The sequence below is a fragment of the Leptosomus discolor genome, chromosome 2, assembly GCF_034619465.1.
Source record: "Leptosomus discolor isolate bLepDis1 chromosome 2, bLepDis1.hap2, whole genome shotgun sequence".
NCBI lineage: Eukaryota > Metazoa > Chordata > Aves > Leptosomiformes > Leptosomidae > Leptosomus > Leptosomus discolor.
This window is the reverse complement of record NC_141392.1, coordinates 57006721-57027382: the sequence shown is the minus strand read 5'-3', so window position 1 is coordinate 57027382 and position 20662 is coordinate 57006721. Positions and strand designations below refer to the sequence as shown.

At 38.5% G+C, this 20662-nt stretch overlaps 1 protein-coding gene across 2 annotated transcripts in view; it reads left to right on the top strand.

The window, feature by feature from the left end:
- The first annotated feature begins 11314 nt into the window (after positions 1-11314).
- The window catches only part of SYNE1 (spectrin repeat containing nuclear envelope protein 1), a 269565-nt gene continuing 260217 nt past the window's right edge, over positions 11315-20662 (top strand). For both annotated transcript variants that reach the window (XM_086461108.1, XM_086461107.1), the window contains exons 1-2: positions 11315-11396; positions 14301-14362. In XM_086461108.1, coding sequence (XP_086317234.1) covers positions 11315-11396; positions 14301-14362 — 144 coding nt within the window. The remainder of the gene's footprint in view (positions 11397-14300; positions 14363-20662) is intronic.

The following is a 20662-nucleotide window of genomic DNA, read 5'->3' as shown; positions in this document are numbered from 1 at the left end:
GGCTTCTTGCAAAAACATTATTTCTAGGAAAATATGATGCTAGGAGGTGGTAAGTGCAGGAGATTTTTCAGCAGGGCCCAGTAATAGCAAAACTTTTTGTGTAACAAATATTTTCTCTGTACAAATGCATATGCTATAAAACAATAATACGAAAGAATGTACCTTTGTATTTCAGATGGTTGCCAACCTGAGGTGTAACATCAATGACAAATGCTTGTTTCATTCACTGCCAAAGTTCTCATTAGTTTGCATGGCGGAGGATTAGGGCATGAATGATGACTGAAATCATGGTTATGTTTACGTAAGTGATTAAGAAAATAATTTATTGCTACAAAAAAAAAAAAGGAACAGATATAAGAGAGATAGTAGCCTCATAGGCCTTTTGAAAAATAATTGTCACAACACAAAATTAGCATCTCACTTCCATCTAAAGGATTTATGTATCATAAATGCTTGAAGTTAAGCTTTGCTTCTCCCTGGCTGTTAGGGATGAGGAGGTGTGCTGGTTTTGTCTGAGGCAGAGTTAATTTTCTTCATAGTAGCTGATACGGGGCCATGTTTTGGATTTGTGCTGGAAATGGGATGTTTTCATTATTGCTGAGCAGGGCTTACACAGAGCCAAGGCCTTTTCTGCTCCTCACACCACCCTACGAGCGAGCAGGCTGGGGGTGAACAAGAAGTTGGGAGGGGACACAGCTGGGACAGCTGACCCTGACTGACCAAAGGGATATTCCACACCATATGACATCATGCTCAGCACCTAGGGGAAAGTCAGCTGGGGGTGGCTATGCAGGGGCTGGCTGGGCATCGGTCAGCTGCTGGTGAGCAGTTGCTTTCATTTGCATCACCTGTCTTGGGTTTTATTTCTCTCCTTTTGTTGTTTTTTTTTTTTTTTTTTTTTTGTTATTTTCCTTTTCATTACTATTATTACTACTGCTACTTCTATTATTATATTATTTCAAATATTCAACTGTTCTTATCTCAACCCACAAATTTTCTCACTTTTACCCTTCCAGTTCTCTTCCCCTCATCCTGTTGAGGTGGGGGGAAGTGAGTGAGCAGCTGCATGATGCTTAGTTGCCAGCTGGAGTTAAATCACGACAGGAGGATTATTTGCTTGCAGGCCACTGCTGCCTTTCCCTTCGTGGCAGCATTACCCAGAAGCCCCACGCTTTGCTGTGCAACTCTCCCACTGAACTCATTAAGCTCAATTTCTGCTGAGCTGGCAAGGGCAGAGGTGGGTGTGAGGCTGCTTCCCTTCTCCCAGGGCACAGGCACTATTGCTGTGCACAATGGCCAAGTTTTGCTCCTAGTCCTTTTCAGTGATGACATTGCTACAAGTATTCTCTTACCTGCATGGTGCTGTCTGTGATTTGCTACTACAGAAAGGACTATTTAAGGCAAACGCAGTAGTGACAATACTGTTTTGATCTACTTTTTATTTCATAGAATAGTTTGGATTGGAAGGGACCTTTGAAGGTCATCTAGTCCAACCCCCAGTTTCAAACTGCTTATTGTGGTGTTTTACAGGAGCATGCCAAATCACCTTTAAAAATACTAATCAATGTTTAGACACTCTTTAATTTGACCAATATCCAGTTTTATACCAGAGTCATTCCGTTCAGATCAATGCAGTTCCATTGAATAAACTGGCATAGTATATGAACAAAGGAAACTCGTTAAGTGAAGATACATAGTTGTTGATTATCAGCTTCCATCCTAGGATTTTGGGGTGGAATGACATTCAGAGAACAGACTCTGACTTTGATGTATAATCAAGTCCATCACTCCTAAGATTTGCTTTCAGCTGATTAAATTGTTTTCATGCATGTTATTAACCAGTTTCCTTTAAAATTTTTTTCTTCCAAAGAGTTGGATTTTAGTGATTTTTGTTTGTTTGTTTGTTTTTTAAATGAACTTAATTACCCCACTTGTTATTTTTCATAGGATTTTTATATAGTAGAGAAGCAATGTTACAGAAATAGTACAAGAATTGCAAAGTCAGATGCTTAATCATTAGGTCTGGGGAGGGCAAAATTGTAAACAATCAAAAAAACCCCATTTCATTAATTAACCATTTTCTGTTTATGCACCAAAAAGGGTACAGAGCATAGAGTTTGTACAGACACAATTACATCTGCCATATGTAAGTGTGAGTTGTCTTGGCAATGGTAATAGTAACATACATTCCAGGAGAGGTGTTTCATAGCATGAGCAGATTCTGCCTGTTTCTTTTACTTTTCCAGCTGCCAGTCAGAAGTTTTTCCCACTTTTTGGGTACATGCTGTGTAGATAATTCACGCCTTTCTTCTTTCCTCCTCAGATTCCTCCCTTTAACACAGCTTTTGTCCCTTTGTGTCTGAAACAGAGAGACCTAAATCTAGCCGCTATCATGGGGATGAGAGGGAAAGTGGGGATAGGGGTTGATCATGCGGAAGAGTTTCTTTCTAGGGTTACTTGGAGCTGAAGCAATTATGGGCAGTAAAGATTGATTTTTGCACTATATTGCCCAAGCTGAAGCACGTTCAGCCACTCTTTGTGGGAACAGTATATGTGCAGAATGCATAGTGCTTCATCAAGGTTATGAAGGTGGGTTGTTGGAGAGTCTAAGAGATGAAATTCAAGGGTGTGTGAGAACTTGAAAAGGCTTGTAATTTGGACAAATTAGGATAGATTTTTGCAGGGATAGCCAGAGCTCTGCTTCTTGCCAAATGTATAACTCTGAAGTTCCTATTTATTCATTCATGCATTGAGAAAAAAATGAAGAAGCAGCCAAACTAAAATTAAGAGTCTTTGCATCATGAATAGCTTGTAGACGGATAGACAAAAAATAATTTTATTTCCATTGGCTTGTTAAAGCATTGCTTACAGTAAATCATAAGCTTGTTTATATTTGTTCACCATTTGTAGCTCTTAATCAGACAGTTTCTTTACTACCTCCTTTATCTTTCCATGGTTGAGCAATTATACAGCCTTCCAGGCCTTGACAGCCCTTGGTTACCATGATAGACTTTTCTGTCGGAATGAAGTTTTCACTGAAACAAATCCTAATAGAATTTCCTATCACTTTGAGGGCTCCTTGAATGTTTAGGCAATTAGGTGTTTTCAGTGGGGTATTTGAATGCTTTCATGAAAAGAATTGACTAATGGTGAATGAACTTAATCAGACAAGGTGGTCAAAGCAGTGCATTTTTTCAAGATGTTCATGTTTCATGTAACGCTGAAAGCACAGGGACTGAGAGAATGAGGATCACAAAAGTAACTGGCACTGCAGGGAAATTCAGTTCGCATTCAGGACATTGCCTAATTTGACTTCCTTGAAAATCCCTCGCTTTTGGATAGTTATCATCTCACATTGCTGCCTGGTGTTTGTTGGGCAGCTGTCTTTTTCTATGTGGTGTGCTATTTTTCGTCATACATCGCAGGATATATTACTTGGTGCCAAGATGTTAGTATTACTTTAACCTTATTACTATGTCTATGTTTGTTTCTTACTGAATTTGAGCTGTCCTGTTGTTTTGTTCTGGTCTTTTTATTAGTATTAGGATTATTACTAGATTTGCTACTAGAAACGAACAGAAATGTTTAATATTATTGGTGAATACTCTGAATTTATGAACAGTATGCTAAAAATCCCACTAAAATAAAGGATTTGAGGGGTAAACTGGCACACTGTGTGATAAGAGCCTAAAATCATACTTTAAAGGACTCTCATTTTGTCACCAGAGAAGCGTAGGTGTACCTGTGCCTAATGCTACCCAATACAGGGGGACAGATTCAGCCACACAGTGAAGAGTGACATCATGTGCGCTTCTCTTATACCTGCAGTGCTACTTCTGTGTAGATAACTTCACCTCATTTGGAATTCTGTATTTTATGGTAGGTATACAGGACAGGTTAGAAAACAGAACTGGAAAAGTCTTCCGAGTCATGTATTAACTGCCTTTATAGGCTACCACACCAACAAAAAAAATACTGTTAGAGTTGTGGGAGATTTCTTCAGAGAGTTATTCATCTTAAGGATGAAAATGTTCCTCTAACTCCAGCCTAAATGTATTCATAACTCATCGTAGCCTTCTGCTCTGATGCTTTTGCATGGTTTTTTGTGGGGTTGTTTTTTTTTTTTTTCTGGTGCTCATTCCTTTCTCTAACATATTTGCAGAGAGCAATTATAGTCTTTCAGACAGTAAGCAATCTACACAGTTTTAGTTTTCTCTTATATTGGCTCTTCAGCCTATTGATCTCCGTATCTATTCCAGATACTCATATTTTTTGAACATAGGCTGCCAGAACTCTGTATAATACTCCATGTGCATGCTTATTGGTCTGGTACAATAATTTTTATTCTTCAGTTCAGCTGATTATATCATACCTAATAGCATCATGAAATTCCATTTGCCTTTTGTCACACACGGTTTACATTGTTCCTGTAGCAGAACTACAAAAGTGTGTTTTCCAGTGGTTTCTATATAGTGAGTTTCCACCTCACAGCAGAAATTCATGTTACTCCCTGAGTATGTACCCTCAATAATACAATTTCTCTGTTGGAAAGATGTATGCATACACAGCTTGCATGCAGTTCTTCACTACTAACACCTCTTTAGCACGCCCATAGACACCAGCCATCATTCTGTTTCTGCAACATTTTAAGTATTAGTTTCAGCAGGATATGCTAGATTTCTTTGTTATTATTATTATTCAAGGAACAATGAAACATAGAAGCTAGCCTTTCCCCCAGAACTGAGTTCTTTTATGTGCTCATATATATTTTTGGTTTAATATAATTTACATTTGGAATTAATAATTTGTAAGGTCCTGATTAGAACCTGAGTTGGAGGATATTTGAACATGTGTATAATTTTATAAATATAGTGAGAAATTCTTATGACTGTTTTAAGTAACGTAGCACATTTCTTACTAATAATACAGAACGTTTTTTTGTAAAAACATAGAGCCAAATAACAGGCCAGGCTAGAAGGGTCCTTGAAAGATTGTCTGGCCTAACTTTTTGTGGGAAAGGGAGCCTAGATGAGATTATCTAGCGTCCTGTCCTATGGCATCTTGAAAGCCTCCAGTGATGGGGACTGTACTATGTCCCTGAGGGAGTTGTTCCAGTGAATGATTGTTCTCACTGTAAAAAATTTATTTCTTATATCAAGGTGAAACCTCTCCTGGTGCAACTTTTAGTCGTTGCCCCTTGTCTCCACCATGTGACTTCTTGTGAAGACAGTCTCTGGTCTCTTTGTAGCCACCTTTTTAAGTACTTAGCCCTTCCATTTACTTCTGATACTGAACCTATTGAGTTGAAAATAACTGAATATGTGAGTAATGAATTAATAAATTAATTCTAAATATACTTAAAATTATCATGCCTCCAAGCACTCAAAAACAGTAATTACATTCTTTCCCTTAGGTAGACTTCCATAGAACTTCATGTCTGCAATACGTGTAACTGTAGTAAAAATTATCTCAAGAGTAAAACTGCACAGACTTTCCACAGCATAAACAGAGGATTCTACGTTTTTGTAAAACCTTTAGTAAAGCATTATCATTTAACTGAGCTTTGGCATAAACAGAACTGAGGTATGATTGCAGAATGTTTTTTCTGCAAGAAAAGAAACGTTATGTATATTTTAGTTTTTTGCACAGATTTAAACATAAGGTATGGATGCTGTACCCCTTCATCCTGATTTAATCTCTTGGACAGCATGTGCCTAGTATGTCTCCATTAGTTTAGATTTATTTCAGTAGATTTGGAGCTTTTACAGGTCTGATTCAAATTATCTCCACTGCTTTTGGGCTATTGAACTCACTGTAAGCATAGAAAAATAGTAATCTTACCATTTGTAGTAGAAATTTGCTCCACATAGTGCAATTGGTGGAGTGCATTTAAGCTTCTGTGCCTTATTAAATAGAAACATTAAACATTCAAATTAAAATTCAGACATTTTTGCACAAAGTCTCTCCAGGTTGTAGCGCTTAATGTTGTGAACAGTCCTATTAATGTCATATAGTATTAGCGAATCTACTGAAAATCAATGACAACTGTTACAGTCATTTGCCTACCTGACACGGTTGTTTACAGGAAAACAGAACTTCCCATTGTTTTAGTGAGTAAAAGATGGAATTGGAGCACATGCTCTCGGTTTTCAAACAGGTGCTACCTTCAATCTGATCTCAAAGATGTTTTTGTATAAGTGCATGTTAAGTGCCCTTCTTGGCTATAGAATGACTACTTAAAGCCCTAACTAACAAAGATACTTGTAGACATACTGGTACCATTTTGGATAGATTTAAACATTTTTAAAGACTTTCTTTAAGTGATTTGATGTGAGTACTGCTTGTCTTTAAGATTTCCATTAAAAATTAAATTTCTTTTCAGTAAGACATGTTTTGTTCAATCTGACTTTATAAAGACCTCTAGGGGTTTGGACCAGCAACACACAAAGGTTAATATACACAAGCTTTTCATATTCATGAAAAGCAGTGCTGCAAAATGTGTAAATGGTAACATGATGACAGCTGCAGAACTGCCATGAACTGAAAAAAACCCCACAAATATTTGTTTAGGTAATTTTTTTATTACGGTCATTGCAGATGCTACTGCAGTAGATACAGGGTTTATAGGCAATGATTTTTCATCTGTGTCTTTAAATACTCAAGTCTTTATGAAAAATTCATTCTTAAACTGGTATGCCTACTTACTAGCGTGGATGGAATGAAATTTGATTGCAATGTACAATAGTTATTCTTATTGATGAAGTTTACTGAATTTTCTAGATTCCTAGCTAATTTGTCACCATCCAAACCATCTCTTTTAGTGTACAATAAACAAAAATAAGTAATCAAATGAACAAATGCTGAGTTGACTTTATTAGTTATATCAGACTGTTTTCACCCTGTTTATTGGTCCAGGAAGAGACATGTACATGTGAACACTAAGTTCACTGTCACCCATGCCAGACTGGTGAACAAACAGACACCTGTAGAGCAGGTCTGAATCTTTCAGAAAGCACTTTGCATATAATAATCTCAAATGTTGCGTATCCTGGTTTTAGTTAATATCTTCTTCAGAGTACTGCTTTTAAAAATGAATTAAATGACTTTCTAATAATACAGTAATTTCTGATTGCTTTCAGTCGAGTGCAGATGCTATGAAAGTGAATAATATATTTACAGCCACATGGAGATGAAGACAACAGTTAGTGGAGATGATAGAGTAACAGTAGTGCAGCAGCACAGGCAGAAATGAGTGAACATAAAATGGAAATACATTCGTTGATTAGTTCTACATATGGAGAAGAACAAAATGTAGCCCAGCCAGGCAAAACATGGAGCAGAAAAATTTAATTACAATTCTTCTTTTTAGTCACTCAAAAAACAAAATAGGAGCAAGGGTGCTGCAAGGACTGGGCATGGGAAAGAAGCATAAAGTCATAAAAATGACACTTTGGGCATATCTTCCAATCCACTGCAGAAATCGTGCTGTTCTCATTTGTTTCTCCAAATGCCAAGGGAAGCCCTTCTGATCAATGCGGAGTAGTTATGGGCAGTACAGTTATGTCCGGACTATGTCCTGGCTTCTAAGGATCAAGATTATATCAGTGCACTGTGCTCTGTTCATACTCTGTTCCTTCCTGTGAAAACCAGAGCACAGGAAGGGGGGGATAATGTGTGTCTGGATGGAGCAAGAACATGTGACATGTGCATATGGGAGTATGGGCACAACAGGGCATGACCTTAGATTTAAGGACTGGAAGTCTCCCAAGTCCCACGTTATAAACATATTCTGTGACAGCCTAAGTGCTGCTGTGAGATGGAGCCAACAGCCTGAGTTGAAACACACACTCTCTGGCGCTGGCTAAACTTCTGGGTTTCCAGGTTTCAAAAATTCAAACCACTTCACAGTCCACAGCCAGTGCTTCCAGACAGACTGACTGGTGAATGTGCTTGCTTAAGAATAAATTAACTAAGAACAAAGGAAAAGACATTGATTTATTTGGTTTGTGTTTGATTATACTCAGGTATTTTTTAAAATGCAAGCTGCTTTGGGTGATAAATTGAATCATTCTGTATATCATTTTAACTAGTGGCTGGATAGACACCTTCTTTGTCTTAGAAATAAAAGGAATACATAAGAAATGTGTAAAATCAAAATATGCATTTTGTAAATACACTTTGGACAGACAGTAACAGCAGAAATTTCTTAGCAGTGTGCCAATTGCTGTCCAGCAGCACGCTGCACAGCAGGCGGCGTTTCTGCAGCTGTGAGGCAGCTTCTTCACACTTCGGTCTCCTGTAACTATTCCACCAGCATGCAGGTTTGTTTTCTCTACTTCCACTCTTCCAAATGACGTAAAACCTTTGGCCTCCAGACCACTGTCCTAAGGTTACCTCTAGACTGAGCAATGGTATATGCTGTTGTGAACCATAGAGAGCCGATCTCCATCATTTTCTCTAGTAGGGGTTTGGGCAAGGATGACTGGTTGCCTTTTAGCCCTTCTGCATGGATTTCCTTTCTGCAGAAACCAATGGGTGGCAGATTGGTGCTCAGTGGTGGAGCAGGCTGTGGCTGGTGTGTGCACCTAGATTTCAAAGCTTGGAAATTTAGATAACAGATCTCTTAGTGGGACTGTCTCACTATCTCTGATAAAACACATTCAACAGAGGCATATATCCACACTTTGACGAATCCTGTCTTTCTCCTCAAAACATAAAAAATGGAAAAGTCCTAAATGCATGAGGCGTTTAAAAATATATTCCCATTCTTTATACCGGTACTGATAAGTCTTCTTGTCCACTGCATTGCAGTGGCTGCTGAAATAAATGTTTCACTCTCTCTTACTTTGCTCCCACTGCACATAGCTCCCTCATCCTTTTTTTTTTTTTTTTCTTCCTAAAGTGTATAGTGTTATTATTGAACTTAGTGGCTTATAAACAGTATATTCGCTTTAGAGCTACCATCAAAGTTGTTTGTATGTTGTTTGTTGTTTTTTTTTTTTAAAGCAAAACTGTCCTGTTTAAGTTAAAGGAAAAGAAATTAGCTTGCATGCCTCTGTGCAGTACTCCTGAATGGGGTAATCCTCCTGCCATGGAGGTGTTGATTAACCCACATAGCTTAAAACATCACTTCTTTTCATAAGTAGAGTCTCCGTATTATTGCTTTAACTCTGCAAGGTTTTCTACAGCTGCTTTAAGTTAAAAAATGTCCATAATGAAGAAGGAAATTGCAATATAACATATCTTACGGAAAGCTTTAGAGAATTTATTCCATCCTGCTGACCAAACAAACTTTCCCAGTGGGGTGCAGTTTGCCGCTCTCTGTGCCATGTTCTGTTCTCAAGTGACATCTTGAAACATCGCAGGTGGTTTGGCACATCCTTCTGCACTTCTAAGTTGTTTAGCAGTATTCCTAAAGGCTCCAAAGACCTGGAGAACAAAAAGTGGGAAACTCTGTGGTGTTTTTAGGACAGAACTAGCAAAAGCAATGAAAATAAAAAAGGATACTGAAAATGAGAAGCTGTGAGCAACTTGAATTGAATTTAAGTAAGAAACAAAACAAATCTCCATGATATTAGGTCACTAAGAGTCAATCAAGATGCTTTTATTGGACATGGGTGAACTCAGCTCTGTGGTGTCTCTCACTCTGTGTGTGAGACTCCTCCTTGTTTCACCTCACAGCACAACCCTGTATTTGCAACCCTGCACTGCAGCCGCCTTCCCACCATCCGATCCCGAAGCACCTGAGGCAAGAGGTGCTCGATGTGCAGCCTGCTGCTGCGCAGCACACACCTGTGGCACATGGAGCTCTGCAGCTGAGGAGAGGCTGCTGCCACAGCCGGCAGGCAGGGGCTGTGCTGCTTAGCTAGCCTGCTTCTAGAAAACCTCTGCTAGAAAGCATGCCACTACGCTCTGCCTCTTGATGTATATGTATCATATGCGTGATACTAGTCATTATAATATGCATGCATGATGAGTATTTCATCAGCATATTCATAACTGCCTGAAGATACATGGTTGGTTTTGTTCAGCTTTCAAAATAATTTATTGTAAACGTTTTTAAGTAAATATACAATTACAGTTGTCTTTTTTTTTCCCTAATAAAATTAAAAATGCAGTCTGTTGGTGGTGCTTTAGTAGAGAAAAGATTTGTAAAAATATGAAGATAATTCTAGCCAATGAAAGGAATACATTTGTTTAAATAAACACTTCTGTCTCGCAACATTTTTTTCAAAAGCAGAATAATCTTGTTGGAGTCATTGTGTTTTACAAAAACAGAAATTTGAATTTGACCTCTATAACAATGTTTACTGTAATGGCATAATAAAAATGGGCATTTTATTCTCATTTCAATAGCATGTACTACTCTATTGGCCCCTGTGGGTGAGCAACATTTGAATCTCACACAGAGTGTTTCAAAACTGCCTTTGTTTTACCAGAGCAAAATAAAGTCTGTTCACATGCTCTGGTGCTCTGATTTAATGAAATAAAGTACTGCATATTATCAGAAATTTCAGTATGTTTCAGGCTGATCTAGGTGCACTCCAAAAATTCTGTGCATCTTTACATATGCTTCATCCTTCTTGTACAACAGTTCAAATATATTATTAAAAGCTAAGTGGCCTATATTCTGTTTAGATTCTTTGCTTGCTATTTCTTCCACTTCACTGGTTCAGTTGCTAAGCTGAAGGACATCCCTGACTAAATAGAGTATGCAGTGATGAACCCAAGTGGTTGCTTTTAAAAGCTGCTTTCCTTTATATGTATGACGACCTAGAGAAGGGCTTTGCCATTCAGCCATTTTTATGCTTACTGGGCACTATATTGTTACAAAAGCACTGGTAGGAAGACTGCATCGCTTTTTGCAGCCACACATCTTGCTGCTTTAGGATATCAGCAGTGTAGTTGGGTTGTCCCAGTCCCATGATGAATTATTCAGGCTCTTGACATCAGAGGTTTCCGCTAGCGGATTGGCTGGTGCTTGGATAATAAAATCTTTCCACAGGAAAACAGTGGAGGAGGATGATGGCAGTGAGACCAGCAGAACTGCTACTTCCAATACAGCTGGCTTTGTCTGGCTGTTGCATCTCTGCAAGGATGTATAAAGATGTTTTTAAGGTTTGGCTTCGTGTGAATTCCTTGATATATGCAGATGGAGGGATTTGTGTAAGAGGCTTGCATTTCCAGTGAAGGAAAAAAATCTGATTGTTCTTGAAAAATTACTTTTGGCTGTATTCTAAAGAAGCGCTGCACACTACACGAGACAGGAGTAGCAGCTGTAACCACAGCAGCAACAGCAGCAGCAGCATTGCTTATGGCTCGATATAATAAAGGTGCTGGTGGCAGAAATGTTACATCGTTAAATCTGCTTCCTGGGTTCTTTCAGTACCGGCAGGGTAAGTGGTGCAAATAAGGAGCTGGCGGTCCTTGCGAGTGGGGAGAGCGTAAGAAACTGTATGACACATGTCTTGTGGGTATAGATAAATAGTACCTCTGCAGAGAATTTCTATCAGTTCACTGAGAATAACAGTTTGCTTCCAGGAAAATTTGTAAAGAACATAATTATAATGGAGTTTGTAAAATCAATGCACTGCTTGTGTTATGTTCAGACATATGTTTTACAGTGGTAAAATCTGTTCCTTTTAAGCTTATACAAAATAAGTGCTAAAAAAAGGAAACTTCATTATTAATAGTTGCTGTTTGCCTCATAAAGAATATATTGCTCACATATATTGCCTTGTTTCAATCTGCCAAACAGATTATTTTGAAAGGCTATTTCTGCTGTTTGTTAATATGACTGAAACTGAGTATGTCTTCTGCTGGTAAATGTTTAGAAGCTTGGAGCTGGTTCTCTGATTTCTAGTTGTTGTCAGAAGGCTGTTTCTTAAATCACTGAGATGCACTGAACTACAAGTTCGGGTATCGTTTTCAGCCATTTCTTTGCTCAGAAGTGCGACTTCCAAAGGCCCGGTTCTTTTCTTTTGGCATGCTGTTGTATTACAGTTGCTGGGGAATTTTAAGTTACAGAGGCATGAGTGAAGCCAGAGCTGGACTGATTCTGTGAGCGCTTGGTCTCCATCCACACACGTCCTCACACACAACCCAATTCAAGTGTGCAAGTACTTCCATTGAAATTAATTGGGCTACTTGTATTGTATTTGTAATATGTAATTGCTTGTCAGAGCAGAGCTGGCATTTACTGTACAAGGGAAATATCTTGTTCATAGTTGAAACCATACAGCGAGAAGGTTGTTTTCAAGAATGTAGAAACAATTGTCACATGTAAAGTCAAGACATCCCCTGCCAAAAATAGTCACTGTTAATGAAGCACAATGCAGTATTTCAAGTGATACTTTTCCTAACTTGCCTGTCAGTGCAACAAGTAGATTCTGAGAATGTAATGAATGTTTTAGAAATGATGTAAGACAACCTGCCCAATGAAATCAAATAAAAGGAAAATAAAGACTGCAAAATTATTTTTCTTAGAAATGAAGTGTGCTAATCTAGCAATAGATGCTGGAGAGTATATGTATTTTTTTTCCCCTCTGTATTTCTCGTATGTGAGCTATCATGTATATGTAAAAAAAATATCCTCGAGCATTAATGCACAGACCCTTTTTGGGAGCTCGTATGTGGTCAGGAAGCCATTGTTGTCCACTTAAGACAACATTTTAGCTGATTAATTTTGTGTGGCAATTTGTATCTTTATGTACCCTCATGGTGGAGCAGTGTTGCATGAGTGTAAATCAGGGAGCTTATTATTAGTAGTGATCAAACTTAGTAGTTATCTATTTCAGAACTTAAAGGGGATTAAAGAATATTCCCTTTCAGTTTTACAGATGTGAAAGAGATCAAATCACTATCCAGCGCTGCACAAGTCAGTAGCAAAGGCAGTCACTAAAACTAGATTTTTCCATCGGTAGTTTTGGGGACATGCATGTGTTCTTATAGAAAGTAAATATTTAACAGCGATTTTATTTATTTGGTTTTTCTGTAGGGAAATGAAGGTGCTCGTTCAGAACTGATGATGGTAATAACATTAATTGTTTTTCAGTGAAATAGATATTTCCTTTTATTTTTGAAAGAAAAATCTCCAACATAAGTACTTGAATGTCCCTGTTGTGAAATTATTCCATGTGTCAACACTGATTCCCCACAAGGAAGGGACAGGACCTCATGGATTGGTTACAGAGCTGTGATTCTCTTCCCTTCCGCAGCCATGACCCTGGCTGGTGAAGCTGGAGGAGCTGATTCAGGAGCTATTTTTTCTATGCAGCTGGCAACAATGCCTGAGGGACTATCTGAGAGTCAGTGAAATTCACTATAAATCAGACAAATGCTTCAAGACAGGACTGAGGGAGGTAGTAAGTAGCAGTATAGAAACTGCCTGAACTAGCTAGTGGCTTCTCCCTGGCAGGATCTCCCAGAGGACAAATAAGCTTGATAATGCAATTTCAAATATTTAATTCAACATTCTAAATATTTTCAAATATTTAATTCAACATTCTAAATATTTTTTCTACGTCCCTAGCTGACTTTCTATATAAAAGCAACTTGACTCTCAGAGACATGGATTCTAGTTAAAAAGTACAGACAAGTTTTAGGTGCTCAGACCTTGAGTAGATAGTATGGACTTAGAAGACAAATTTATCTTGGCATTCAGATTTGAAATCACAGAATCATTAAGGTTGGAGAACAGCTTTGAGATCATCGAGTCCAACCACTCTACCAAGTACACCCCTAAACCGTATCTCCAAGCACCACATCTAAACGACCTTTAAACACATTAAGGGATGGTGACTCAGCCACCTCCCCGGGCAGCCTGTTCCAATGTCTGACAACCCTTTCAGTGGAAAAATTTTCCCCAATGTCTAGCCTAAACATACCTTGGTGCGGCTTGGGTCCGTTCCCTCTTGTTCTATCATTAATTACCTGTGAGAAGAGAGCAGCACCTACCTCTCTACAATGTCCTCTCAGGTACTTGTAGAGAGTGTTAAGGTCTCTGCTCAGCCTCCTTTTCTTAAGACTAAATAGCCCCAGTTGGCTGGTCACTGACTCATTAAGACTTGAACTTTGCTGCGAAACTCTTCACATAGTCAAGTGTCAGAGTGTTATTGTAAGAATATGAAGTATTTTTTATGAGTAGTTATATGCAAAATTAACTGTCTCAATAAAACAATAGTGGCATTTCTGGCAAGTGCAGAATGCATTTGTTGTCAATAGGGAATACTACTTTTCCATCATGTAAATCCAAAAGTATTCAGCAATATGTAATCAAACTGATTTATTTTTTTTCTCAGATGAACAAGAATCAGTGCAGAAAAGGACTTTCACAAAATGGATCAATACTCATCTGGCTAAGGTAATATATGGCTTTCAAATACTTTTTTTTTTTTTTTTAAATCATACCTTTTTATCTGTGCCTGTACAGGCCCTGGAGTATAGAATATGTCAGATTTGTCTGAGCAGAAAGGCATAAACTTAAAACAGGACCCCCATAGAGGATACATCAGTTTCAACATGATAGTGGTTCAGCTGCAGCAGTGTGAGTGGCATGTACAGGCAGCCGAAACTGAAAGGTAGCACAGTAGCTGCTATTCCAGCCAGAGGAAATACTTGAAACTGTTTTCTGTGAAACAGAACTATTAGCTTTATTACATACAGTGTATTTGAATAAAACTTGAATCAGTTGTTTTGTAGTTTGATAGAGGCATCCTGAACTGGTTACAAATGTAAATGGTGCTTCATGAATCCAGTGCTGAATTAGTTACCTGGCACATCTTGGGATTTATCATGAAACTATTGTTGCTTCTTCTTACCACAGTGTAAAACTCATCATTTGGTTTTAGCAGAATAGAGACAGAAAGACACAACATTAGAAGTATTAAACTACAATGGATACCAACTTTATCTGACAACATAAGCAGTGATATTTAATTTGGCATTTCCCAGAGTTTTCACACAGTGCATCTCTCTCTAACCATAGTTATTAATTAGTCCAGTAAATTAGAATATCTAAACACCAGAGGTGCTCTTTGAAATGCTTATTTTTAAATCATGAAGATTAACGAGCTTGAAAATTGACCAAGGAATAGGAGCAGCAGCACTGTTTTACCTTCTATGTAAGGAATTGGCTAGTAATGCCCTCAAAAATGAATGCCACAAAGCAGGAAGACCATATAATGCTGTATCATGTGATTTGGTCTAACAAACTGCACTGGCATTGTAAAATTCAACTGTGTCTTGGTTTGAAAGACAAGTGTCTGTGGAGGAAGGCAGGAGCCTCCCTTGAAATGGAAAGTGCAACCCCCTTCCCTCCAAATTATTATAATTTTGAAATTAACGGGCGTTCAGGCAAAGATATGGGGAATAGGAATAACAGTTCTTTACTAACATATATATATATATAACACAAGGCAGGGAAAAACAAACAACCCACTGGTTTACACTGACAGAGTCAGGAATACAACCTGACACCCTGTTAGGGTGGCAGTAGCAGTCCGATAAGATGCTGGCTGCAGTCCTCCTGAAGCCATGGATGTAGTTCTGTGGAAGCAGCGATCAGGTAAAAGAGTCTGGTCTTCCTCCGAAGGTCCAGTGGTAGGTAGGTAGCTCTTGTCCTCTGGAACTCCAGTGGGGGGAAAAGCTCCTCTGGGAATCCAGTGGAAGAAGGCTGCTAGGGTGTTCAAAATCTCCGTTTTAATTTGGCATGGACTGCTTGGCTCCTCCCCCCCCCCCCCCCCCGGGCGGAGCATCTCACAACGGGATGGGGAGTCGTGAGGCAGTTCCTTGATGGGCCATTAACAGGAGATAGCCCAGGAGCGAGTTATCCATGGGTCAGGCGATAAGGCATTGTTGTGCCCATTAACAGGAGATAGTCCAGAGGGAGGAGGCAGGGAGCACCGCCCCACCTGGTCTCAACAGCTCCTGAAGATGGTAATAGAATATTTTTTTTCCTTTTGGCACATTTTACACTGTAACCCAGGACAAACTGCAAGAACAAGGTTATCTTCAGAACTTCTTGACAGTGGATCCTCACTGGGAATGAGGTCTGTCCCTCCATTTTCTTTAAAATAATTTGGAAAAGGCCTCTGTGCAGCAGAGAACTCAAGCACTCTATGTGTGTTCCCTGTACTTCAACCAAGATGGAAGGACACTCAGTGCTTGCCAAAGTGTTAGGAAAGTGAGCTGTGAACGTGTGTCAGAGGAGAAAAAGAACTCTTATTTCATGTTGTTCTATTTCCTAATTGTCTTATGTCATTAATAATTGATATCCAATAATAATTGACAAGTAGATATATGTACATATTGTTAGGTATATTTGTGCGTGCATGTATTGATAATTTACTAGTAATAACTGACTGATCCTTGGGAAGAGAGAAATGGTGGCAGCTCTCTTAAGAGATTTTGCTCTTGGCTAAGAGTTGTGAATGCTACCTACTGTACTAGTCCCTTTGGGCTGTGAGGGCTTGGGTAGACGTTTTGACTTGTGTGATCTTGGAGTATATTTCTTTAATGGGTCTGAAATTTTAAAGGATAATCAGATACGTTAAAACCAAGCAATTAACCAGCCACAGCTGTCACTTTTAGCTACCTGAGCTACCCTGAAGTAATTTGTGTTAATTCACCCTTTAACAGGAAAGTTGTTTCTATGATACTTTTACTGACGGCTGTCAGCAAGTTTACCTCCCTGCCTAAGTCAGATGTATAGATCAGCTGGCTTTGCTTTCCATTTATGCTGTTATGCTGACACAGGAAAAGCACTGTTTATAGATTGTAGAGACTAGACTCAACAGAAGAGGAGTGACCATGCCATTCAAATTTTTAAGTTTTTTAAACCTTAAGCTTTTAAATCTTTGCTAGTCATGTTTTTGGCAAGTGTGGAAATATGTTTTCTGAGTTCATTACAGCTCTAGGAAATACTGATGGGTCTGTGGAATGCACAGGTCTCACCTTGCGCTCGTGTTCCAAATTGTAACCCAGAAATTTGATATTTAGGTTATTTGAATCTTTTAAAAGATTGTTGTGGTTTTTTCAATGTTGTGTTTATTTCAAAAGAGACTGAAAAGCTATAATATCTCCAATGTCTGGAGGTCTTTGAAATGTTATAAGGAAAAAAACCCTGGAAGGAGACTCACTTTTAGGCAGCATTGTCTGCATTTTGCTCTCATCTTTGAACCCAACAAAACATGGAGAACCTGCCAAAATGGTACCTAGTGAGGAGCAACATGAAGCGCTGGCCTCACACTGGTAGTAGAGAAACAGCAATACATGCTTCTGTGTTTGGGCCTGTGTCTGTTAAAGCCAGTGAAGTTACACTGGGGTTAAATGGAGATGGAGGACTGGACTGGGTGCAGGTGTTGAGGTGCTGGTGGCAGGAGGCTGCGGGGTGGCCTCTGTGAGGAGAGGCCGGGGCTGTATCCCATGGGAGAGACCCCACGCTGGAGCAGGGAAAAGTGTGAGGCAGAAGGACCGGCAAAGAGGAGCTGTTATGGACTGATGGCAAGCCCATTCGCTATCCTCTGTGCCACTGGGGGGTAGAGGAGCTGGGAGTGAAGGAATGAAGTTGAGCCTGGGGGAAAAAGGGGTAGCTGGGGGGAAGATGATTTGAATTTTGTCTTTGTTTCTCACCATCAATCCAGAATTACTGTGCTGTATTTGACTCAATATATACATGCTTCAAATTGGCTCTTTATTTTTCGTCTCCTCATGGAAAACTTGAGATTTCTTTCCTTTCATTTTTAGAGGATGATTTAACAGTTGCCATTTTTACTAATCTACTAAAATTATTGATGGAAAAAGTAATAGGAGGAAATAAGAAAATAACTAAAAACTATAATTAAACTATCTGTAACTCTAACACCATGGCTATCTGGAGAAATGTTCCATCATGAAGGAGTTTGAATGTTTTTTGAAAAGTACTAGCGAGTAACTTCATGAAGCCTCAAAACCAGGGGAAATGAATGTTTTCTAAGCAAAGATTGGTGGGGTTTCACTGTAGCAATTTGAAAGATGGCTTTACTCACGGCAAAGGAAAGGAAGCTCTACTAAGGTAGAGTTTTTATCCTTATACTGTGTTGGTTCAGTAGATCAAAGGAAGATAAAAAAGCAGTTTCTGACATTGTGAAGAGTAGTGATTTGAAAGAAAGTGAAATGCAAAACTGATTCGATTGTGTTAGATAGAACCAAGAACAATTAATAGTTTGGGAATATGAAACAGCATGTGATAGTTTGTTAGATTTTGCTATGAGTGAAAGATTCTCAAATGCTGCTCTTTAAAATCTTAGTGTATGCTTTTTATCTAAAAAGTCATTGAAATAGAAACTAATTCAATAACTAAGTCCATCAAGTAGATTAAAAAAATAACTTTTATCTTTGTAAAGTCAAGAATCTGTTTGAGAATATGGATACAAATAAATAAGAATTTAAAAAACAGGTGAATGAAATGAGAATACTAGTGAAATTTCTTCACTGTAAAGGCTGTCAAGCATTGGAAAGGGCTGCCCAGGGAAGTGGTTGAGTCACCATCCCTGGAGGTATTTAAAAGAGGTGTAGGTGTGGTGCTTGCGGACATGGTTTAGTGGTGGGCTTGGTAGTGCTAGGTTTACGGTTGGACTTAATGGTCTGAAGGGCCTTTTCCAACCTAAATGATTCCATGATTCTATGATTCTGTGAACTGAACTTTATGAAAGAGAGTGGGAGGGAGGTATGAATTTTTTCTTCTCACTTGCACTTACAATAGAATGCTACCTTTTAAAAATTGTGCTTCCTAATTCAAATGTATGTTCTTTCACAAGCAGAAGACAGGTAAATGACTTGGCATCAGCTAGTTATGAGACACTTGAAAGACAGATTGAGGTAAAAGAGCCCTAGTACAATCTGGGCCCTTCACCCACAGGGCAATGTCCCATAGGGGATGGCATTAGCACTAGGCTGCATCCGTCCTTCCACTGTCTGTCTTTTTAACCCCAGCTGAATCTGTTCTGTGTTTCTGACTCTGGAATCTGGTGAGACTCAGCAACTGGAAATAGTCTCTTTTCTGTGCCACCTACTTGCATAAACTGGGTCACAATCTCTCAAATGAATGTGATCTATCTTCTGTCCATCCAGTTTAATTTTTGTGCATCCGTGCAGTTCTACTAATGATAAATGATATCTGTACATGTAACAGGACGAGAAGTTTTCTAAATGCGTGTTACTTATTCATATTTCTCTAAGGTTGTAGAACAGGACCTTTCTCCTCTCAGTCTCAGCCTTCAAAGACATAGAAATAACTTGAGTTTGCTTCTAAGTATCTTTTGAGGTGTCTTTTCAAAGTCTAAGTTTAAAATACAGAACAACATTACACCAAATATGTCAAAAAAGAGACATTACATCCATTCAGAACAGCAGTTACTTAAATGTTTTTCATTCCGTTGCCTATGACGATTTTTTAGATAGCGGATTAGATGAGTAAAGAAGATGAAAAACACGCTGCTTTGTAAAACAACGGAGGCATAGGACTTTTATTGCCTATGTCGTCTTTGGTGAAAGTATTGGGAAACAGCAGTTTCAAAGCTTTGGGACACAGCCTGTAAATTGGTTTAACCAAATCAAATAGCATTTTTGTTCCTAGGCGTAGGTATAACTTTAGTATTTGTATTCACCAAAGTATTGTAAACTCACCAAATCGAGTGAACAACAAATACATACTGAAAGAAATTATTATTAATTTTGTATTTCCATTAAAAGGATGCACACATCAACAAACAAAAGCAGAGGATAGATATCAAATGAAAACAAAACTAAGAATGGGCAAACATTTTAAAATTATACTTACGCCATGTTTTATAGTGCTGAATTAAACCTGGACATTAAACCTTACATTAAGGCTTTTGAAATAGCAAATGGTATGTTTTATAGCAAAGAAAGGAAGAAAAAGGTATGTCAAGATTTACAGCGCTTACACACAATGCTGTCAATGATAGTAATTTGTTCTTAGAATATAACTTGGTCTTCGTACAAGAAGAACCTCATCTGTTTTCTTCAATAAACTAAGTAATTCTCTGTCTTTTGTCTTTTTCAAATGGGAAAACAAAGGCTCTCAGTTTCTTGGTCACTGACAGAAAAAAATTAAGCTAATGTCCATCTTGACTGCATGGTGAGGAAAATTTGACTGGCAGTTTTCCCCTCCAACAAACAGTCACTGTATGTTTTTACTAGTATTGCCTGTAACCTCTAATGTTAAACAGTGAACAATAAATTAATTTGTGTCACAAAAATAATCATGGAAATTTAAGGCTGTGTACCTCTGACTTTAGTCATAAAAAGTCATTAACAACAAGGAACATGAAAACCTATGTGCTTAAGGATTTGGGAATTAAATTGGGGCAGAGGAGTGGGCCAACTATTACAGAGTTTCATGTTCTCCTTCCTGTTCCCACAGGTATTTCCCTGCAGAGACAAATTCAGTAGTTACACAGATTTGTTCCTGTTTGTGCATGTGGATAGGTTTTAGGATTTTTTTAGCAGTTTTTGAAGCATTATTTGAATATTAATGTAGCAAAAGTAGTTTCCAGTGTTTGCATTGGCATTCATTATGATGCAGGTACTGTTGTTTGTATAGTACGATTTGTTCATTAGAGAAGTTAGGTACAGGGTGTGAGGAAACGATCCCTGTAGC